General features: G+C 45.4%; 1 protein-coding gene across 1 annotated transcript in view; it reads right to left on the bottom strand.

Moving 5' to 3' along the window:
• Positions 1-19,781, bottom strand: part of IL23R (interleukin 23 receptor) — a 45,423-nt gene that overhangs the window by 10,518 nt on the left and 15,124 nt on the right. The window contains exons 5-11 of the mRNA XM_042851347.2: positions 16,740-16,900; positions 15,925-16,070; positions 14,018-14,177; positions 7,396-7,478; positions 5,014-5,230; positions 3,865-4,062; positions 1,383-1,484 (exon numbers count right to left, since the gene is read on the bottom strand). Of these exons, the coding sequence (XP_042707281.2) occupies positions 1,383-1,484; positions 3,865-4,062; positions 5,014-5,230; positions 7,396-7,478; positions 14,018-14,177; positions 15,925-16,070; positions 16,740-16,900 (1,067 nt within the window). The remainder of the gene's footprint in view (positions 1-1,382; positions 1,485-3,864; positions 4,063-5,013; positions 5,231-7,395; positions 7,479-14,017; positions 14,178-15,924; positions 16,071-16,739; positions 16,901-19,781) is intronic.

The following is a 19,781-nucleotide window of genomic DNA, read 5'->3' as shown; positions in this document are numbered from 1 at the left end:
TTTCTATGGGAACCCTGTCTGCTGATCTAGTAACTAGATCACCACATTGGAGACAATCAATTTGTCTTTGAGGAAGGACAACACTGAAAACAATGATCAAATAACTTTGAGTATATACTCAAGGTCATGCCTCCTTGGTGGAAAACATTGGCAGGACTGCCCCTGAGAAAAATCCTGGCCAGAAACATAGCCAGTTTGTCTTAGGGGCAATGTATGTACAGTTTCAGGTAGCTCATCTGGAAATCTATTCAGAGCAGCATGAAAAATGATTTTGTGGCTTTATGGAAAAAAACACATATGTTGTCCTTGTCTCCAGTTATGGGTACAGTAGCTTTTCTTTACTGAAGAAAACAGCCAGTAGAATTCTGATGGCCTCCAAAAGTGTGTCTCTATTGATCCAGAACAAAAGATCAGGTTTGGGCTTTGTGTACATTACAAATTGCATGAGTCCAAGCCAGGAGAAAACAGGACCCTTTCCCTTTGATCTGGGTGTGAAAGTATGTGACGTAGTTGTAGGAGAGGGAAATACTTGTGTTCTCCCACATTGTTCTGAAGATCCCTGATTGGCTATTGGCTTGTCCCAGTGTGCCATTTCAGCTGGTGGTCTGGCCAAGGATCAGTTGCACAGAACATCTCAATTAATTTTGTACGTCTGGCTCCCAAGCAGAACAGAGGCCAAAACAATGCTAGAGGCCACTCAATTATCCTACAGGGGAGAAAGGGGCATTCAGAATACTGGAGGTTATGCAAAGCTTTCTCTTATTTTTCTGTATTTAGATGACCTAGGGCCTGGCCCTGGACCTACACAGCTGCTTCTCCAGGGGAGGTTAAGAAGGGTCACCACTTCGCCATTTTCTCCCCATAGAAATGATGGTGTTTCCCCACATTGCATGGGCTTTAATTGTCAAATGTGCCCCAAAAGAAGCAACATTTGTCCTCTTCCATTACAAAGTGCAAATTCTCCCCATGAACAAATCTGCAGATTCTCATGAAAATTCACAAACACATCAGTATTTGTACCATTTTGAAAAGTGAAAATTGATTCCCTTGAGCATCAGCTTTAATTATATTGTGTCCCATGATGAGCTGCAAACTACATTATACCCACACAAAGACAAAGTGCAACTGTATTGGCAAGGTCCCTGCTGGTGGTGTTCTGGTATCCAAAAAAACCCTGCCTTCTTTTAAACTCCTTCTAAAGTTCTGCTTTCTCTATAGTTCAAGGAAGGCGGGAGAAAATTGATAGTTTATAAAATCAAGTAGCTCTACAAAATTGCCAAATCATGGAAAGACCTGGGGGAAGACTGTTTTCCATAAAACTGAACACTGAAATGTTACTACCATCCCAGCACGCAGTGACTTTACCACAAGAGTACACTTACCTAAATCCACCAGATAAAGTTGGCCAGGACATGGCTTGCTTATTCCATCTTGATACACTGCATATACTGAAATGTTCATGTGAATTCCTTCTGTGAGGTCTCCTGAAACGAATGTTAGTTTTATTTAAAATTTCTGTGCAAGTTAAAGTTAAAACTGCAGAAAATTTTAATGGGATATTTAAAGAAAGTGAAAAGAGGCCTGGTCTGACTATATGGGAGCAGGAAGTACTAAGAATGCTTAAATTCTATTCCCATCACTCAGACTGACTATCCACCTTGGTCAGATTTTTTTTTTGGGGGGGGGGGGAGGGGAGAGAGGGAGAGGGGGTGGAAAACTTGGGGGGGGTTGGTTTTTTTTCAGTGAAAATTCAACTACTGAATGATACACTCTGGGCTCTCCTTTTGGAGAGGGGAAGCAGTGCATCATGGGTGTCCTTGGCACTGTGCATCATGGGAAGATGTAGTCTGGGTGGGAAGCCTAGCCCATAGAGGACAATGGAGACGTAAGGCAACTGAACAACACTTCCCATGAGGCACTGCCTGCAGCAGCATGGCCAAACCTAAATATTTTGGGGGTTTGGCTGAAATATTTCCATTTTCGGGGCTTTTAAAACTAATGTATTTATATATTAATTTTTGACAAAAATTTCAAATTTTCTTGGAAACTTCTCTCTGCTTCCCTATCTTTAATGGAAGAGCACTCATTAACATTGCAGTGAAGATTAATTAGTTAATGTCTGTAAAGTGCTTTGAAGATGAAAAGCCCTGTGGATATTTGACACCACAGTGACTGGTGGTTATAAAAAATGCTAGAAAGAGAAGCGTATTATTAAAACCTTCAGAAGGAAATTGCAGTTTAATACATATTGAATATAGCTAACTTATGTATGACCGATCTGTTCTGATACATAATACTGGAGACAATTGTGTTGTGAGAGAATTTGGGTATCAAACTTTTCACCAGTAATAAAACTATAGATCCAAATTTCCTGAACCTGTATTGCTGCAGATTTAGCAAAATAAATACATTTGTACATATGTGCCATAGCAAATTTTATAATCTCTGTGGTGACATATGGCTTATCAGATGGAAGAATTAATTGTATGTCATTTACAGTGAGGCTTTGTTTTCTGCACTGTACATTCCACTGTAAAGACCATATTTGTTAACAGTTTATGGAAGGGATTTTAGTTTCATAGTCATTTACATGTCTTACTTGTAAAGTAACATGGCATCCAATGAGAAGGTGACTTCAAAGGATGTGTTCATTTTTTAGTATACAGTTGTATTTATTATGATGAAAGCAGCTACCAGTTTTCACTTGAATTTGGTTTCTCACATTTTCCTTATAATATATCAGTACAGAATCTTTTTTTCCAACTAATATGGTTAACTAGAGATTCATCCTAGAAACAGATCCCATTACATGCAATTCACCAAGCCTATGACAACTGATTTTACGGGCCTAAAATGCCAATGATCATATGGAAATGTGGGGACCAGGACCACTTTGCTGACAAGATCTGCAGTCAACATAACGGAGAGACATGGTAGGGGAGGGTAATATTTTTTATTGGACCAACAGAAGTTGATGATGGTAGAAGAAACAAGCTTTTGAGCTACATTGGGCTCGTCTTCTGAAGCTTGTCTCTTTCACCAATAGAAGTTGGTCCAATAAAAGACATTACTTCGCCCACCTTGTCTCTCTCTCATATCCTGGGATCAAGATGGTTACAACAACGCTGCATTCAGCATAATGGGACACATGCCACAATCCTTATTTTGCTGGATGCTTGACCTCAGTAGGAATTTTGCCTGAGTAAAGCCTGCAGGTTTTGTCCCATACAATTGTTCAGCAACAATAACTGCAGAAGACAGTTGCTGCCTCACATATTACTGCCTCTGCTCCTGTATTTTCACTCTTTATAGACACATTTCCATATGTACCACTCTTCCCTGCCCACGTATGACTTCACTACTTCCCACAATCTAGCCAAGTTTCATGTCTTCTCCCTCTTTGTGACTTGGTCCCTCCTTTCACAGAGCATCCTACATTTAGAACAGCCTCCCAATTAATGTCCACGTTTCCTGCCCCAACCTCTTTCAGACCACGTAACTCCTCCCTCCTGCCAATCTGCTACAAACATCCACCTGCTCTCCTTTGTCATATTTGTACACCTCTACCTCGATATAACAGGAATTTGTATATAACATGGTAAAGCAGTGCTCGGGGCGGGGGGTGGGCTGCGCACTCTGGTGGATCAAAGCAAGTTCAATACAACGCGGTAAGATTTTTTGGCTCCTGAGGACAGCGTTATATCGAGGCAGAGGTGTACTGTTAAAAGTACCAGAGACCTGGGGCTCAATTTAAATTCACAGTTCCTTTGTTTTCTTTTGTTGTATTTTGAGCTACAAGGCCTTGTGTACATCTATAGCACTATACAGAAAGTAGATAGCAAAAAGATTGTTACCATATCTTACCCTCTATATATGTAAATGTATCCTGGCTGGGGACTTTCTTCCATAAAAAATCGTGTTGCTGGTTATGCTGAGCTGCAAAAATCCATTCAACTATGAACCACAGAACTGATCTTCCAATGTATTTAGGCAGCTCCCATTTGACAGATACTCCTCTATGGTCATCATGGCTAATCTGCATGTTGGTGGGGGATAGGAAATCTGCAAACAGAGGTAGGAGGAATGATATGACTAAGGTGGGCCGGATCCTTCCAGTCATAGGCAGGCCTATTAAATGGCCCATTCTGCACAGGGAAACTGCCTATGCTCTGAAATAATTTAAGAAATGATCTTGAAATCAAAGAAAGAGATTTTACACAGGCATTTGGACCATTTTATATATTAAACGCCTATTGTTGAGTTTATCGCACCTTTTCTCTCTCTGAAAATCTGTACCTGTTGCTTTTTACAAGAAACACCTCTGATTCTTCTAATAGAGAGACTCAAGAACAATCAGATTTTTCCACTTTATTTACCTAATGCACTTTCTATTTAGTCATTTTCACTATATAATCCCTTTCACTTGCAGTGTCTGTGGGACTTTCCCCCATTGCTGAATGCAAGAAACATTTTAGAAAACAGGAAAATGTGGTTGTGGAAAACCACAGTCATTGGCCTGGGGAACCTGAGGCAGATGTAGACCCTGAAACTACTTCTAATTCCCTGTTGTTGTTGTTTGTTTTAAATGACAAGATGTAAAGGTGAAATTGTGCCTTTATTGGAAATGAAAGGGGTTATTTTCACTAAGGTCCTGTGAACATAGGGAAATTGCCCACGTTCTGAGACTGCTTTCAAGACCTAATTAAGCAGCACAGTTGTGTCAGCTGATGCCAGCCAATGCAGACAGTCCAAACCTTATTTTTAAAGCTATTGTTGAACAATGTCAGAGAGGAACATTTGAAATATATGGCTGATTATTTATTGTCTCCAGGGCACACAGTCTGGCGTCTTCTGGAGAGCACTAAGTTCATTTATAAAAAGAAGTGGGTAGGAGCAGAATTTCCAGAGGCTTTTCTCCAATTTAAAGCAATAAACAGAAGATATTTTTTTCTTTCCAGTTCTGACAAAACCAGATTTCAGTTAAAGCTAATGATGATGTGTGCATAATCTTACCGTTAAAATTACTGTGCTCTTGGGTCACTGTTATACTGGCTGGCATGGAACTTCCCTTTGAATTGTATGCAGTCACATGGACGGTGCGCATTGCTGGGGAAACCAGAACTTTGCATTGTGTGTCTGATGTATTACATAAGTTAACCATTTCTCCCCGGCTTTCATGGAACACAGTATAACCCAGAATTCTTCCTCTGGCATCTTTTGGAGCGAGAGGCTGAAAACAATGAAAAAATAAATGCCCTTATAGAACAGTGTGTTGTTTGCTGCCGCTGGGGCACACATTCCTCGGTTCACCATCCCCACGCATAGTGCTCCGCATGAAATTGTAACTATGTGCCAAGAGTATTGTTAATTGACAGAGGATCTCAAAGGACTGGAGTGAGACTCATCAACTTAGCATGCAGAATACTCTGGAACAATGTCTCCTAAAGGAATAGGCACAAACAAATCTTGCCTTAAGTTTATACAGGCATGTCATCATCTTCGTCCTCTTTCTTCCCTCAAACAAATTGGCTGGTTACTGCTTGTACAAGAAAAACATCACTTTTCCTTGTAGCTTTGAGCTCCCATATAACCAGGATGTGGAACACTCCCAGATGAGCCACAAAACTAAAATCTCTTCCCTCCCCTTCTTCCTGAGCCCATAACTGTGCAGGGAAGCCACCCTCACCTCCCTTATGGGATATGAGGATCCAGGGGTGTCTCTCCTCTTCTCCTCCCTCCCCCCACCATGTGGGCTTGGGAGAAAGATGCAAAGACCAGCGAGCCAGAAGGGCAGAAGCAGCCAAAGCAAGGACCTTAGTCCTTTTTGGAGAACTTTCTACCATTTCGACAGGACTTTCTTTGCCCTTTGGTGACTGGCTGTTTACCCCAACCATCACCCTCTCCCTCCCTCATAGGGTATGTCTATACTGCAATTAGACCCCCACAGCTGGCAGGGGCGGTGAGTTGTATGGGCCCGTGGTGCCTGTGCTCCAGGAATATTCAGGGCCCGGGGGCCTGGCTTCACCAATGTTCGGGGCCGGGTCTCTCACCCGGCCCCACCTGCTGCCCCTGCACACCTCCCCTGAAGCGTCTCCCAGCCCCACCTACCGCCTCCAGGTGATTTAAAAGGGCCCCCTGGACCACCACCAGCAGTGCAGCAAGGCTAAGGCGGCTTCCTGCCCAGCCTCACTCCATGCCACTCCCGGAAGTGGTCAGAACGGCCCTACAGCCCCAGGGGGTGTGTGTCTCCGCATGCTGCCCCCGCCCTGAGCGCTGACTCCGCAGCTCCCATTGGCTGGGAACTGTGGCCAATGGGAGCTGCAGGGGCACTGCCTGTGGGCAGCGGCGTGCGGAGACCCCACGGCTGCCCCGCCTAGGAGCCGCTGCCAGAGGGGTATATGGGTTGCTTTCGGGAGCTGCCTGAGGTAAGTGCCGCACCCCTCACCCTCTCCCGCACCCCAACCTCCTGCCCCAGCCCAAAGCCCACACCCAACTCCCTCCCAGAGCCTGCACCCCTCACCCCCTCCCACAGCCCAAACCACTGCCCCAGCCCAGAGCCTGCACCCCAAGCCCCGTCTTGCAACCAAACTCCCTCCCAAAGCCTGCACCCCTCACCCCTCCCACACCCCAACTCCCTGCCCCAGCCCAGAGCCCTCACCCAGCACCCAAGCTCCCTCCCAGAGCCTGCACCCCTCACCCCCTCCCACACTCCCCATCCCAGAGCCTGCACCCAAACTCCCTCCCAGAGCCCGCACCCCTCCTGAACCCAAACTCCCTCCCAGAGCCTTAGGCAGGTGTGTGGGGGTTGGGGGGGGGAGACTTGGACCTGTTCTGGGCACCACCAAAAATTATACAAACCTGCCGCCCCGACAGCTGGCCCCGGGCTGGCTGACTTGGGCTGTTTCATTGCAGTGTCAGCGTCTGAGCTCAGGGTGGGGCCTGGGCTCTAGGACCCTGTGGTCTACACTGCAATGAAACAGCCCCACAGCCCAAGCTAGCTGGCAGTGTAGACGACTACCAATAGTCTCTTCATCCCAGCTTCACTCCTCTTACCTTCTTCTCCCTCTCCCTGTCTGTCTCTGTCCCCTCTCCCTTCTACTTCGCTGATATCCTCCCCCCCCAGAAAAGTAGTGACACTAACATGCTGTTTGCTGCCATCACACTGTTCCTGCTGCTGATGTATTCTGCCCCTACCCCACCCTGTGTCTCTTTTGTCTATTTAGATTGTAAGCTCTTCAGGACAGGGACTGTTTTTTTTGTTCTGCGTCCATACAACACCTAGGGCAACAGGGTCCTGGCCTATGACTGGGGCTCCTAGATGCAACAGTAATACAGATAATAATAATAAATGGTATTTTAGAATCCTATGCACCTTGAAAAAGAAAATGGCATTACCTTTATCAAGACCATCACTTCTTGGCTACCGTTCGTGTGTACTGGACCCATAACCCTCCACACATCCAGGATTTTAGAAGGTGCTGCAATCAAAAGAAGTACAGTAACTGAATCGGTGATTTCTGGTATTAATATTTAAATGTACAAGGTAATGGCCATGATTTGGTATGTGACTTAGTTCAGTATTAAAATCAAATGAAATGGCGTCAGTAAGTATTTTCAAAGCACCCCCTTAGGGGCATTCTGAGACACAGGCTCTGGCAGATATGTTTCTATAAACTTTCTAATAATAATTAAGAACTGAGCTGCCTTTAGTTTAGCTCCTTAAGACAGTAGGGAAGGAGTTGATGATGCCTGCCTGGTCTCAGAGACCTGCTGGTACATAGCCCTGCCACTATACAAAGGGAAACAACCCAACTCGGTAGAGTTATTTATTATTACACCTCTACCTCGATATAATGCTGTGCTCGGGAGCCAAAAAATCTTACCGCGTTATAGGTGAAACCGCGTTATATTGAACTTGCTTTGATCCACCGGAGTGTGCAGCCCCCTCCCCACCCCGCGTTATAGCCGAATTCATGTTATATCGGGTCGCGTTATATCGAGGTAGAGGTGTACTATTCTTTCCATTGGTAGTTTGTTCTAGTGATTAATCACCGTCATTGTTTAAAATCTGTGCCTAATTTCTTATTTGTCTGACTTCAGTTTCCCACCTTTTGGTTCTTGTTTAGCCTTTCTCCGCTAAATTAAAGTATTCTCTCCTTGTTAAAGAATGTTGTCATCACAAAGTACTTGTAGGCTGTAATCAAGTCACTTCTCACTCTTTTTGATAAGCTAAACAGTTTGAGATTATCTAGACCTTGCATCATTTCTGTGGCTCTCTTCTGTATCCTCTCCAATTTTTCAACATCCTGGTTAAAATGTGGACATCAGAACTGTACACAATATTCCAGTACCAGACTCACCAATGCCATATACAGAGGTAAAATTGCCTCCTTATTCTTACTCATACTTACAGATCCAGGGATCACATTAGCCCTTTTTGCCATGTTATCGCACTGGGAGCTCATGTTCAGTTGTTTTGTCCCCTAAATCCTTCTCAGAGTCACTGCTTTCTAGGATACAGGCCCCCATTCGGTTGGTGTGGCTTGCATTCCTTGTTCCTAGATGTGTATTGTAACTTTGCACTTGACTACCTTAAAATGTATTTTCTTTGAATGGGCCTGTGATGGGGTGTCTACCCCACACAGGACTGGAAGGTGTTCAGATTGCCAGACAGGCCAATTAACTCCATGGACTGCACCTGGAGGAGGAGTCAGGGAGCAGGGGATTGACTGGGAACAGACGCTGGGCAGGAATAGGTGGGACTTCCATAAAGCCTGGGAGCATACAGCAGAAGGGGGACCGGAGGGAAGAAGTCTCCAGTTGCTCCCTGGGAGAAGGGAGGTGTGTCTGGGGCTAGAGACAAGTAGCATAGTTACTCCCTGGGAAGAGGGCTGTGGCGTGGCAAGCCCAGAGAAGGGAGAGAGCCAGAGAGGTAGGCAAGGCTCAGGGCAAAGAGCAATGAGGTATGGGGTAGGTCAAACCTTGGCTGCTTCTGAGAAGGCCCCTGAGCCAGAACCTGGAGTAGAGGGTGAACCCGGGTCCCCCTACCAGCCGCTGACAAAGTGGCACCGGTGGGGCAGTGAGCAGGAAGACTGCCTGAGCCAATTTGCCAAGAGGGACTTTAATAGTCTGGAAGGTGGGAACATGTTTGGTGACCCAGACGGAGGGCCGAGTCACTCAGAGGGGTAGCCGTGTTAGTCTGTATCCACCAAAACAATGAGAAGTCCGGTGGCACCTTAAAGCAGGGCTTTGGAGCGAAGCCCGGAGCTGGAGTGCGGAGCAGCTCCGGAGCAATGGAGCTGCAGGTTTTTGCCTGGAGCTGGAGCGGAGCCGGAGCACAGCTCCAAAGCCCTGCCTTAAAGACTAACAGATTTATTTGGGCATAAAACTACGATACCCACCTGGGGAAGTGAGGAAACAGATTGACAGAGCGAGACGGGTACCCAGAAGTCACCAACTACAGAACAGGCCCAACAAGGAAAATAACAGAACACCACTGGCCACCATGTACAGCCCCCAGCTAAAACCTCTCCAGCGCATCATCAACGATCTACAATCTATCCTGGAAAACGATCCCTCACTCTCACAGACCTGGGGAGACAGGCCAGTCCTCACTTACAGACAGCCCCCAAACCTGAAGCAAATACTCACCAGCAACTATACACCACACCACAGAAACACTAACCCAGGAACCAATCCCTGTAACAAACCCTGTTGCCTACTCTGTCCCCATATTTACTCCAGTGACACTATCATAGGACCCAACCACATCAGCCACACCATCAGGGTCTGGTTCACCTGCACGTCTACTAATGTTATATATGCCATCATGTGCCAGCAATGTCCCTCTGCCATGTACATTGGCCAAACCGGAGTCTCCACATAAAAGAATAAATGGACACAAATCAGACATCGGGAATGGTAATATACAAAAGCCAGTAGGAGAACACTTCAATTTCCCTGGACATTCAATAACAGATTTAAAAGTAGCCATTCTTCAACAAAAAAATCTTCAAAAATAGACTTCAAAGAGAAACTGCAGAGCTACAATTCATCTGCAAACTTAAGACCATTAATCTGGGCTTGAATAGGGACTGGGAGTGGCTGACTCACTACAAAAGCCATTTTCCCTCTCTTGGTATTGCTGCCACCTCATCAATTATTGGGAGCGAACCACATCCACCCTGACTGAATTGGCCTTGTCAACACTGGTTCTCCACTTGTAAGGTAACTTCCTCCTCTTCATGTGCCAGTATATAATGCCTGTATCTGTAATTTTCACTCCATGCATCTGAAGAAGTGGTTTTTTACCCACGAAAGCTTATGCCCAAATAAATCTGTTAGTCGTCAAAGAGGAGGTTGCAGTCCTGGAGCGAGAGGGACCACAGGGTGAGACAGGGTGGGTGAAGACAAAATATCCCATTTCCCCTTTTGAGAGAGAAGGTTGTGAGGCTGTAATGTTCCAACAGCCTCTGCTTTCTCCTGAGCTCCACCTCCACTTTGGCCACATAAGATATCCTGTAACGTTCTTGTTTAAAAACAAACAAACCCTGTGACTGCATTATTAAAACAAAATCTCGAATGCCCTAATCAACAGGGGTAGAGGCCGAGCAGCCATCACATCAGTGTCTGGGGCTCGAATCAGGACTGTTCAAGGAAGAGTTGAGAAGTTTGCTCCTATAACAGCCCATGATAAATCACCTCTAGATGGAAGCAGAAATCAACCGGCAAGTTTTCTGGCTACTGACAATGTCATACCCAGAATTAGCCAGCAGAGGGCACCAGCAAAACAGTACCATGAGACCACTTCTTGCCTAGATCATAGAATCATAGAATCATAGAATATCAGAGTTGGAAGGGACCTCAAGAGGTCATCTAGTCCAACCCCCTGCTCAAAGCAGGACCAATTCCCAGCTAAATCATCCCAGCCAGGGCTTTGTCAAGCCGGGCCTTAAAAACCTCCAAGGAAGGAGACTCCACCACCTCCCTAGGTAACGCATTCCAGTGTTTCACCACCCTCCTAGTGAAATAGTTTTTCCTGATATCCAACCTGGACCTCCCCCACCGCAACTTGAGACCATTGCTCCTTGTTCTGTCATCTGCCACCACTGAGAACAGCCGAGCTCCATCCTCTTTTGAACCCCCCTTCAAGTAGTTGAAGGCTGCTATCAAATCCCCCCTCATTCTTCTCTTCTGGAGACTAAACAATCCCAGTTCTCTCAGCCTCTCCTCATAAGTCATGTGCTCCAGACCCCTAATCATTTTTGTTGCCCTCCGCTGGACTCTTTCCAATTTTTCCACATCCTTCTTGTAGTGTGGGGCCCAAAACTGGACACAGTATTCCAGATGAGGCCTCACCAATGTCGAATAAAGGGGAACGATCACGTTCCTCGATCTGCTGGCAATGCCCCTACTTATACAGCCCAAAATGCCGTTAGCCTTCTTGGCAACAAGAGCACACTGTTGACTCATATCCAGCTTCTCGTCCACTGTGACCCCTAGGTCCTTTTCAGCAGAACTGCTACCTAGCCGTTAACTCTATTTGCCCATCAATTTGTGGGGCGTTTGCTTATGGAGGTATTTAACGTTAATCTTTTTCTGTATCTATAGGAGACTAGAGCCCTGAGTATGTAGTTTCCATGATTCAGTCAGGCTGGGGAAAAAATTAATTTGACTGGCCTTATAATTGCCAACGTGGCGGTACAACTGCCCAACAGGCATACAGTACCTGGCACAATAATACCTAGAGCTTTTCCTCTAGAAAACACTTTGCAAACAGTCTTTACAGCTGCTCACATGTGGGAAGTGACTGGAGTGTAAGTGTTTGCAGGATTGGGGGGTTAACTTGTAATTCGGTTCAGAATCAAGTGGCACTCTGCATGACAGCAGAGCGCATAGAATGACTGAATAATCCAACTGTACATAAGAATCGGATCAAATTAATTATGCTGTTGATATACCAAGAAATAGCCCTCTGCTCTACTTTCAAAGATGAGACACACGGATAAGAAACATAGTGCCTTTATGACAAGTGTGTGAGTTCTACCATGGGTCATATATCGTCCCTGGATGGAAGTACTCCTGGTATCTTTGAAAACCTATATCCACTAATGAGATGCTAATCCAGGGCCTGATCCAAAGCCTAATGAAGTAAATGGAAAGGTTCCCTTTGACTGCAGTGGCTTTGGCTCAAGCTTTGAATGGTGCGGCTGTATCGTTCCTGCATGTGCCACTGCTGGAAGGCAGTGAGCTAAGGAAAGGTGTCACAGTGCGTTGGCCAGGGCTGGTGCCAGCTGCATTAGAGCAGAGGCAGAATGGGTACAATTATTATTTTATTAGCTCAGTTTAAAACACAAGGCAGTAACTAGCGCTGATACTCTGTGCTCAGATCAATGCCTTTCATGTCAAGATCTTTATATACGTTAAGGCTCATAATGCCCCTATGAGGTAGATGAGTATTGTACCCATCTAGCAGGTATGTACACTGAGGCACAGAGAGATTTAAATGCTTGCCTAAGTCATTGTCAAAGCCAGGAACACAATTGTGATGTCCTCACTCCAAATCTCCTACTTTAACCATTAGATATGCTGTCTCCTTTGACTGATGTTGTTTGTAGTGCTGTGGTAGCCATGTTGGCTCCAGGATATTAGAGACACAGTGGATGAGGTAATATCTTGTATTGGATCAACTTCTGTTGGAGAAAGAGGCAAGTTTTTGAGTTACAAATGACCTGAAGAAGAGCTCTGTGTAGTCCAAAAGCTTGTCTCTTTCACCAACAGAAGTTGGCCCAATACAAGATATTACCTCACTCACCTTGTGTCTCCATTGACTGAGTCATTTAAAAAATGGCACTAACTATTCTGATGACATCTATCCTGATTGGTTAAACATCACCAAAAGGTGAAAGCCCAAACATTACAATCTCCTCTTTGCAGATACACTTGTATTTGTATTTTTGCGTGTGTGTTTGAATCCCAGGTGCAAACCTGGGTACCTGCATCTCTAGCTACCTAACTGCAGCTGTCAAAAGAGAGGTCGCACCTCAGCCCTTCTTAAAAAATGTACCCTTTACGCTGTCAAGTGGGAAATGATGTATCACATGCGATCACAAATATCTTTACAGTGGACCTTTATTCCCCTATAGCCTGCCAACCAGGAGGAATGGGGAGTGTTTATAGCAAAAGATTGTCACACAGGGCCTGGCTTAAGTGACTATTTTTTACATTTAGTCTGATTAGAAAATCAAATGCTACATTCCTGTTTTACATGGTAAGGGACAAATCCTGGTCTCTTTGTTGGATTAAGGTGGAAGAAGATGTAAGGAGCTTTCTTGATCACCACCATAGCGCAGACGCAGGATTTCTCATCAGTGATTAAGAGCACTAAGAGGTAGGCCCAGCTAACATTCCCATTCCTTGCACCCTGGCCCAAAGGGACTTTGATGAGCCGGCAGGGGTTAGGCATGGCTAGACTTCCAGCTGGCATGCACTGATCAGGGACTCTGAACATAAGAACAGCCATACTGGGTAAGACCAAAGGTCCATCTAACCCAGTATCCTGTCTTCTGACAGTGGCCACTGCCAGGTGCCCCAGAGGGAATGAACAGAACAGGTAATCACCAAGTCGCCATATCGCCCATTCCTAGCTTCTGGCAAACAGAGGCTAGGGACACCACCCCTGCCCATCCTGGCTAATAGCCATTGATGGACCTGTCCTCCATGAATTTATCTAGTTCTTTTTTGTATATATGGACCTGTCCTCCATGAATTTATCTAGTTCTTTTTTGTGTGTGTGTGTATATATATAATCTGCTGCTCCCATAAGGTACACCTGACAGTGTACTGATCCCACCTGTTCCAATAGCAGGGTAACTAGAAGCCCACACCATTCCACTCCCTTTGACAATTGCCCCAGAAAAGGGGGTGATCTCATTCAAAGTTTTTAAAAAATAAGAAAAAGTGATGCATGACAGCAGGAGATGGAGCAATCCCCTTGTAAGCCTGGGTGTGAACTCACCTGCTTCTGGGGTTGTGTAAATAAAGGGCGCACTCCATCCACTCCAATAGCTTTTGGCAAGAATTAATCGGCATCTCACTTGAAACTCATATTCTGTATTCGACTCCAGGCTGTACTCTGTGTTTGGCCCTCTTGTCACATTTATGTCCCATTCTTTCATCTAAAATTGAGAAACAATATAACTTTCCAAGCTGTACTAACTAGTCTCATGAAATTAGACATCCTTTCATGTACTGGAACTATTAATGATGCTATAACAATCCCTGCCCAAGTGCCCTAGCCCTGAGGGAGTAGGCACCTGCCTCCCCAGAGCTCCTAGGAGTGCAGGATCAGTGTAGGCACTGCCCTGTGCCCAGGGCCGGCGCTTCCACTAGGCAACCTTAGGCGGTCGCCTAGGGCGGCAGATTTTGGGGGGCGGCATTTTGCCGTCCTTGGTGGCAATTCGGCGGCAGAGGTTTTTCCACTCCGCGTCTTCAGGGCGCTTCAGCGGCGGGTCCTTCACTCGCTCTGGGACCCGCCGCCGAAGCGTCCCGAAGACGCGGAGCGGAAGGACCCCCACCGCCGAATGCTCTGAGGAGGAGCGCTGCTGCCTAGGGCAGCAAAAACCCTGGCGCCGCTCCTGACCATGCCTTAGCCTAGGGCTGTGTTCGTGGCCAGCTCCTCATGCCAATGTGGAGGGGTGTGTGGCCACGGCCCTGCCCCCGCCTTATCTGTACTGGCCGGGTTTGCACCTCTGGGGGTGTCAGGAGGAAGCAGTGCTCCCCCAAATGGAGGGATTGGGATTGTGCCCTGTCCCTCTGGCAGGGTGTGAGGGGTGGAGGAAATTCTGCACATAGGCTCTTTTGCACAGTCAATCAGGAGCGGGGCACAATTGAGTCCTAAGCAGCTGATGTTAAATCAACCTACAAAAGCAGCCTCATCTCTTAGGGATTTTCTGCATGGGACATTATACCAGTCTGATGGTGTGAATTTCATCCGCAATAGTTATAGTGGTATAACTCCCCTGGTGGACACTCTTATTCTGGTATAAGTGGCTTTTCTAGCTCAGTTTGTCACTTTGGAAGTGACTTAAATTAAATTGTAGCACTGGGAAATATCTTGAATATTGCGTTAATTTTCTTTTGCGTAATATAGGGTTTATCTAAAGAATTCTGCAAGTACAGCGGTAAATTATTTTGAGTTACAAAGCAATGCAAGTCTGCATGCGGCAGTGAGTGGGTGTTACTGAATAGCTCAGTTGGAGCCTCTCCCTTCCAAATCACCGGTTTGAATCCAGCCTACGTCACAAATGCCCTAATGTTGTTAGACTCTCAAACAGCCATGAGATTACTATGTGAAGTGACTAGGTAGTCTCAGTCCAGGTATGAGTGGACAAGTCCACCGCACAAAACCAACGTCACTAATTGACTCCTGGTAGGCGTTTCAGTGGAAAAGCTTAGAGTAACCCTCAGAGGAGATGTCTCTAGGTTGGGTTTGATGCACACAGATAGGAGAGTGCAAAGAAGCTTGCACTGTCCTGCTACTGCTGTACCTGTCTGAATAAACAGAAGACTTCAGTCTCCAGGATTAGTAGCCTTTCACCTTTCACAAGAATTTAGTTCATTTTAAAATGTTTTAAAAACAACCCCCCAAATACCCTTGTCGTTATGGTGCTATTATGTCCGTAGGGAGTATATGCAATCGCTTGCAAATCCTTGTTTTGTAGACGTTCTCCTCTCCTTACTTGAATACAGCAAATGACTGCATGAAAAACCAGATACCAGAGAACTGGTATCAATAACCTAGCCCAGCAATCTTTCACGCAGGGCCCAATCCTGCTCCCACTGAAGGTAGTAGGAGTTTTCCCATTGAAGTCAATGGGAACAGCAGCAGGCCCATGTTATGTAGTTGAGAAAGGGTTGCCTCACATGCCAAGTTTGGTCTGCCAGTGCTTTGTATCTCTCTTCACAATAAACGTTCTCCATGGATGTTTGCTTTTTCCAGTGGAGTATGGTTCTCGGTGCTGAACTGTCTGTAGTTTCAACATTGGTGATAACCGGTGTGGCTGGTATCACTAGAAGAGAGACAAAAGAATGGTGAATCTATTCTGAGCCCATGAAGAAAATGGTGCCAGTCTATCACGGTTAAGCTCTGCTACAATGATTTTTTAATATACTTTACTACAGAAGACATCTGTTCTCTCCTGAGAAAAATGTATCTTGATTTTTCAGTTTAACCTGTTAAAAAGCCCCATCAGAGAACAATCGCTGGACAATTTTACTGTCAGTTAAAGATAACTTCCCATTAATCAGTTTTATACTTTCATTAATGTATGCTGGGAATTTAATGTTGGAACTAATAGACGGGCAGCATGAGACTTGCTAATTGAAACGTACTACCAAATCACAGGCTCTGTGAGCCTCAATGTCAAATCCAGCACATCACAAAAAACTAAGGAGAGAGCATAGTGACCAGTGAAAGAATATTTATGGAAAATACTACAAACCAATTTGAAAAGAACAAATAAGAGAGAACCATAAGACAGTGTATCGAAATGTACATCAGCAGCTATTTCCCTAATGTTAAACAGTACTCAATGTGTAATTTGTCACCAATGTTCTCAGAAAACTTCAGTACTGCACATCCATCTAGATGTAGATTTTATCACTTTGGTTAGGGTTTTTTTTAGTTCATACATATTACAACCTGCCTTCAAAGCTATTACTGAGTTACCATATATTACCTAAATCCTCAAGGTTAACTTGCAGATGATCCGAATGTGCTGTGCCTAGGTCATTTTTGGCTTGGACCCAAATAGAATACAGTTTGCCTCCTTGTAATTTGCTCAATGAAATGTTGATTGCTGCATTCGAAGGAAATGCTTTCTCCTCACCTGTCTGTAAACTAAAAAAGCAAAAAGCACCGGGGTAAATTCTGGGCCCCATTCAAGTCAATGGGAATTTTGTCATTGACTTCAATGAAGCGAGGAAAGAAACAGCACAAAAGCCAGTTTAAACCAATATAATTTAAAAACAAAAATCCCTGAGAATGGGGATGGTAGGGCCACCACATTGTTACAACAGTTTTGTCAGTCTTATCTCCTGCAGCAAATGCAGCCCAGCAACTCATTTAAGATTAGTGGTATGATAATAAGTTAATCCTCCTGCACTGTGGCAGTCTCCTGCATCCCCAAACAACCCACAATTGGTCATCCAGACCTAATAGGATGACTGTCGGCCTAGTGATGCCACCTCTTTCCTTAGCAATATATACCATTGCCAAATTGATGCTGATGTAGTAACGGCTTTTCCTACTACTTCATTGCATCATAATCCCATTATTTCTCATTTTGCCATCCATGTCCAGAATTCTAAACAAAAAGAAAGATGGTGATTTCTCATTCACAAGATATTTTTTGTGAATCGTTGTACGGACCGTGTTGTTTTTTCTGAATAAATTAGAATCTGGTGTATTCACTTTTTGTGGATTGTGACAGACCCAGACCAGTGGGGTACAGGAGTCTGGTAGAGGGCAAATATACTGGTCACTGGATGAGTAGTTTTCTGTTCCCTGAGTGACCAGAGAAGGGGCTGCACTAGAGTAATCAGGAACCTGCTAGAACCAGTTAAGGCAGGCAGGCTAATTAGGACACCTAGGGCCAATTAAGAAGAAGCTGCTAGAATCAATTAAGGCAGACTAATCAGGGCACCTGGGTTTTAAAAGGAGCTAGCTTCAGTTTGTGGTGCGAGTGTGAGGAGCTGGGAGCAAGAGGTGCAAGGAGCTGAGAGTGAGAGGGTGTGCTGCTGGAGGACTGAGGAGCACAAGCGTTATCAGACACCAGGAGGAAGGTCCAGTGGTGAGAATAAGGAAGGTGTTTGGAGGAAGCCATGGGGAAGTAGCCCAGGGAGTTGTAGCTGTCATGCAGCTGTTACGGGAGGCACTCTAGACAGCTGCAGTCCACAGGGTCCTCGGCTGGAACCCGGAGTAGAGGGCGGGCCTGGGTTCCACCCAAACCTCCCAATTGACCTGGACTGTGGGTTCTTCCAGAGGGGAAGGTCTCTGGGCTGTTCCCCAACCCACGTGGTGAATCTCTGAGGCAAGAAAATCCGCCAATAAGCGCAGGACCCACCAAGATAGAGGAGGAACTTTGTCACACTGGTGCTAACAGTGGGATCATGGGGTGCACAGCGCGGTGGAAGAAGGAGGGTGATTTTAAAAAAAAACAACAAACAAACAAAAAAAAGGGGAGAGGTTTTTTTTATTTTTTTACCACAATGGATGACATAGTGCGGGCACTGATACAAGCTAGGACACAGAGTGTAGAAAATTGTGTCTGCTGCTGGTGCACATGTATTCTCTCTGCTTTAGATGCACAGAGATGGTGGAGTGCTGTGCTGGAGGAAGGAGGGCACAAGAGACATAACAGTCAGGCAGGAGAAAAGGTGAGAGGGAATAACAGAAAGCAGCAGGAGCTGCAGGGAGAGAGAGGAGGAGGAGCCTCTTATGTACCTCTCTAGCACCCACAGGAGCCTGGACTAATTAACACCAGCTTCTCAGGGAGCTTCCTGTTTCCTGCTGCCTCCCTGAACCCACTTGAGGAGAATAGGCAGTCAGCTGAAGAAGTAGGAGCCAGTTAGGCCCTTAAGATGCTGATATCTTCCCTCACTCAGGCCCTGCTACCAGCCTGCTTATTTGTCCCCTTCAATTGAGTGTTGAGAACCACTACAGCTGGCACAGAACAGCAGTCATGAGTGAAAGAAGAAAACGCCCCTCCTGGGCAGCATTCAGAAAAAGAAAGAAAGCAAAGGAAGCTTTTCTATTTAAGTAGGAAGGAGCTCTCCTGAGATACATAGACACAAATGTTCACGGTGAGCCTTCCAGCCCCATTAAGAATGTGAGTGGTGAGGAGATGCCTGATCTTCCAGTTAGTCAGAGTGCAGGTGACCTGGCAGCTACTGCAGTATCCATATCTCCATCTCAAATGGATGTAACCATGCACAGTCCTGAAGAAAAGTGTAGATCAGAAAAGAGTGTGGTGGAGGCACAAGAAACAGCTGCTGCTGAGTTTAGTTCCTTAAGTCTAGATGATCCAGGACTGTGGACCCACTTCAGCAGTAGCCTGAGGGACTTCCTTGTACTGCGTGGACCACAGCAAGTGAAAAACTTCATGTTCCCCAAAGACAATGAAAATAGAAGTTTCCATCCAACACATTACTGGTGTGAAATCCTCAATGTTGACAAAGTGGAGAGGCCGTGGCTTACGTACTCAAAAACCCAGAATGCTGCATAGTGTTTTTGTTGCAAACTCTTCCAGTCTAATGTTCCAGCCACATTGGGTTCTACAGGAACAAAGGACTGGAAAAATCTGGCTAGAAATCTGGCATGCCATGAAAAGGCAGCAAATCACCAGAGAGCATTCCATAGGTGGAAAGAACTTGAGATGAGACTAAGGTTAAAGGCCACCACAGATGATCAGCATCAAGAGAAGATTGCATCAGCGTCTCTTTACTGGCAAAATGTTCTGAAAAGGCTCATTGCCATTGTGAGAATGCTTGCTACCCAAAACCTAGCACTGTGTGGCACTTCAGATCAGCTGTATGTGCCAAACAATGGAAACTTCCTTAAAATTGTGGAGCTGATGGCTGAGTTTGATGCTGTACTCCAGGAGCAAGAAATGTACACACACCACTACCTCGGAAAAACAATTCAAAATGAGATCATACAGTTACTGGCAACAAAAGTCAAACAGAAGATTGTGGCAGATCTGAAGTCAGCAAGATATTAT

This window comes from Chrysemys picta, chromosome 8 (genome assembly GCF_011386835.1).
Source record: "Chrysemys picta bellii isolate R12L10 chromosome 8, ASM1138683v2, whole genome shotgun sequence".
Taxonomy (NCBI): domain Eukaryota; kingdom Metazoa; phylum Chordata; order Testudines; family Emydidae; genus Chrysemys; species Chrysemys picta.
This window is presented reverse-complemented; position numbering and strand designations above follow the sequence as displayed.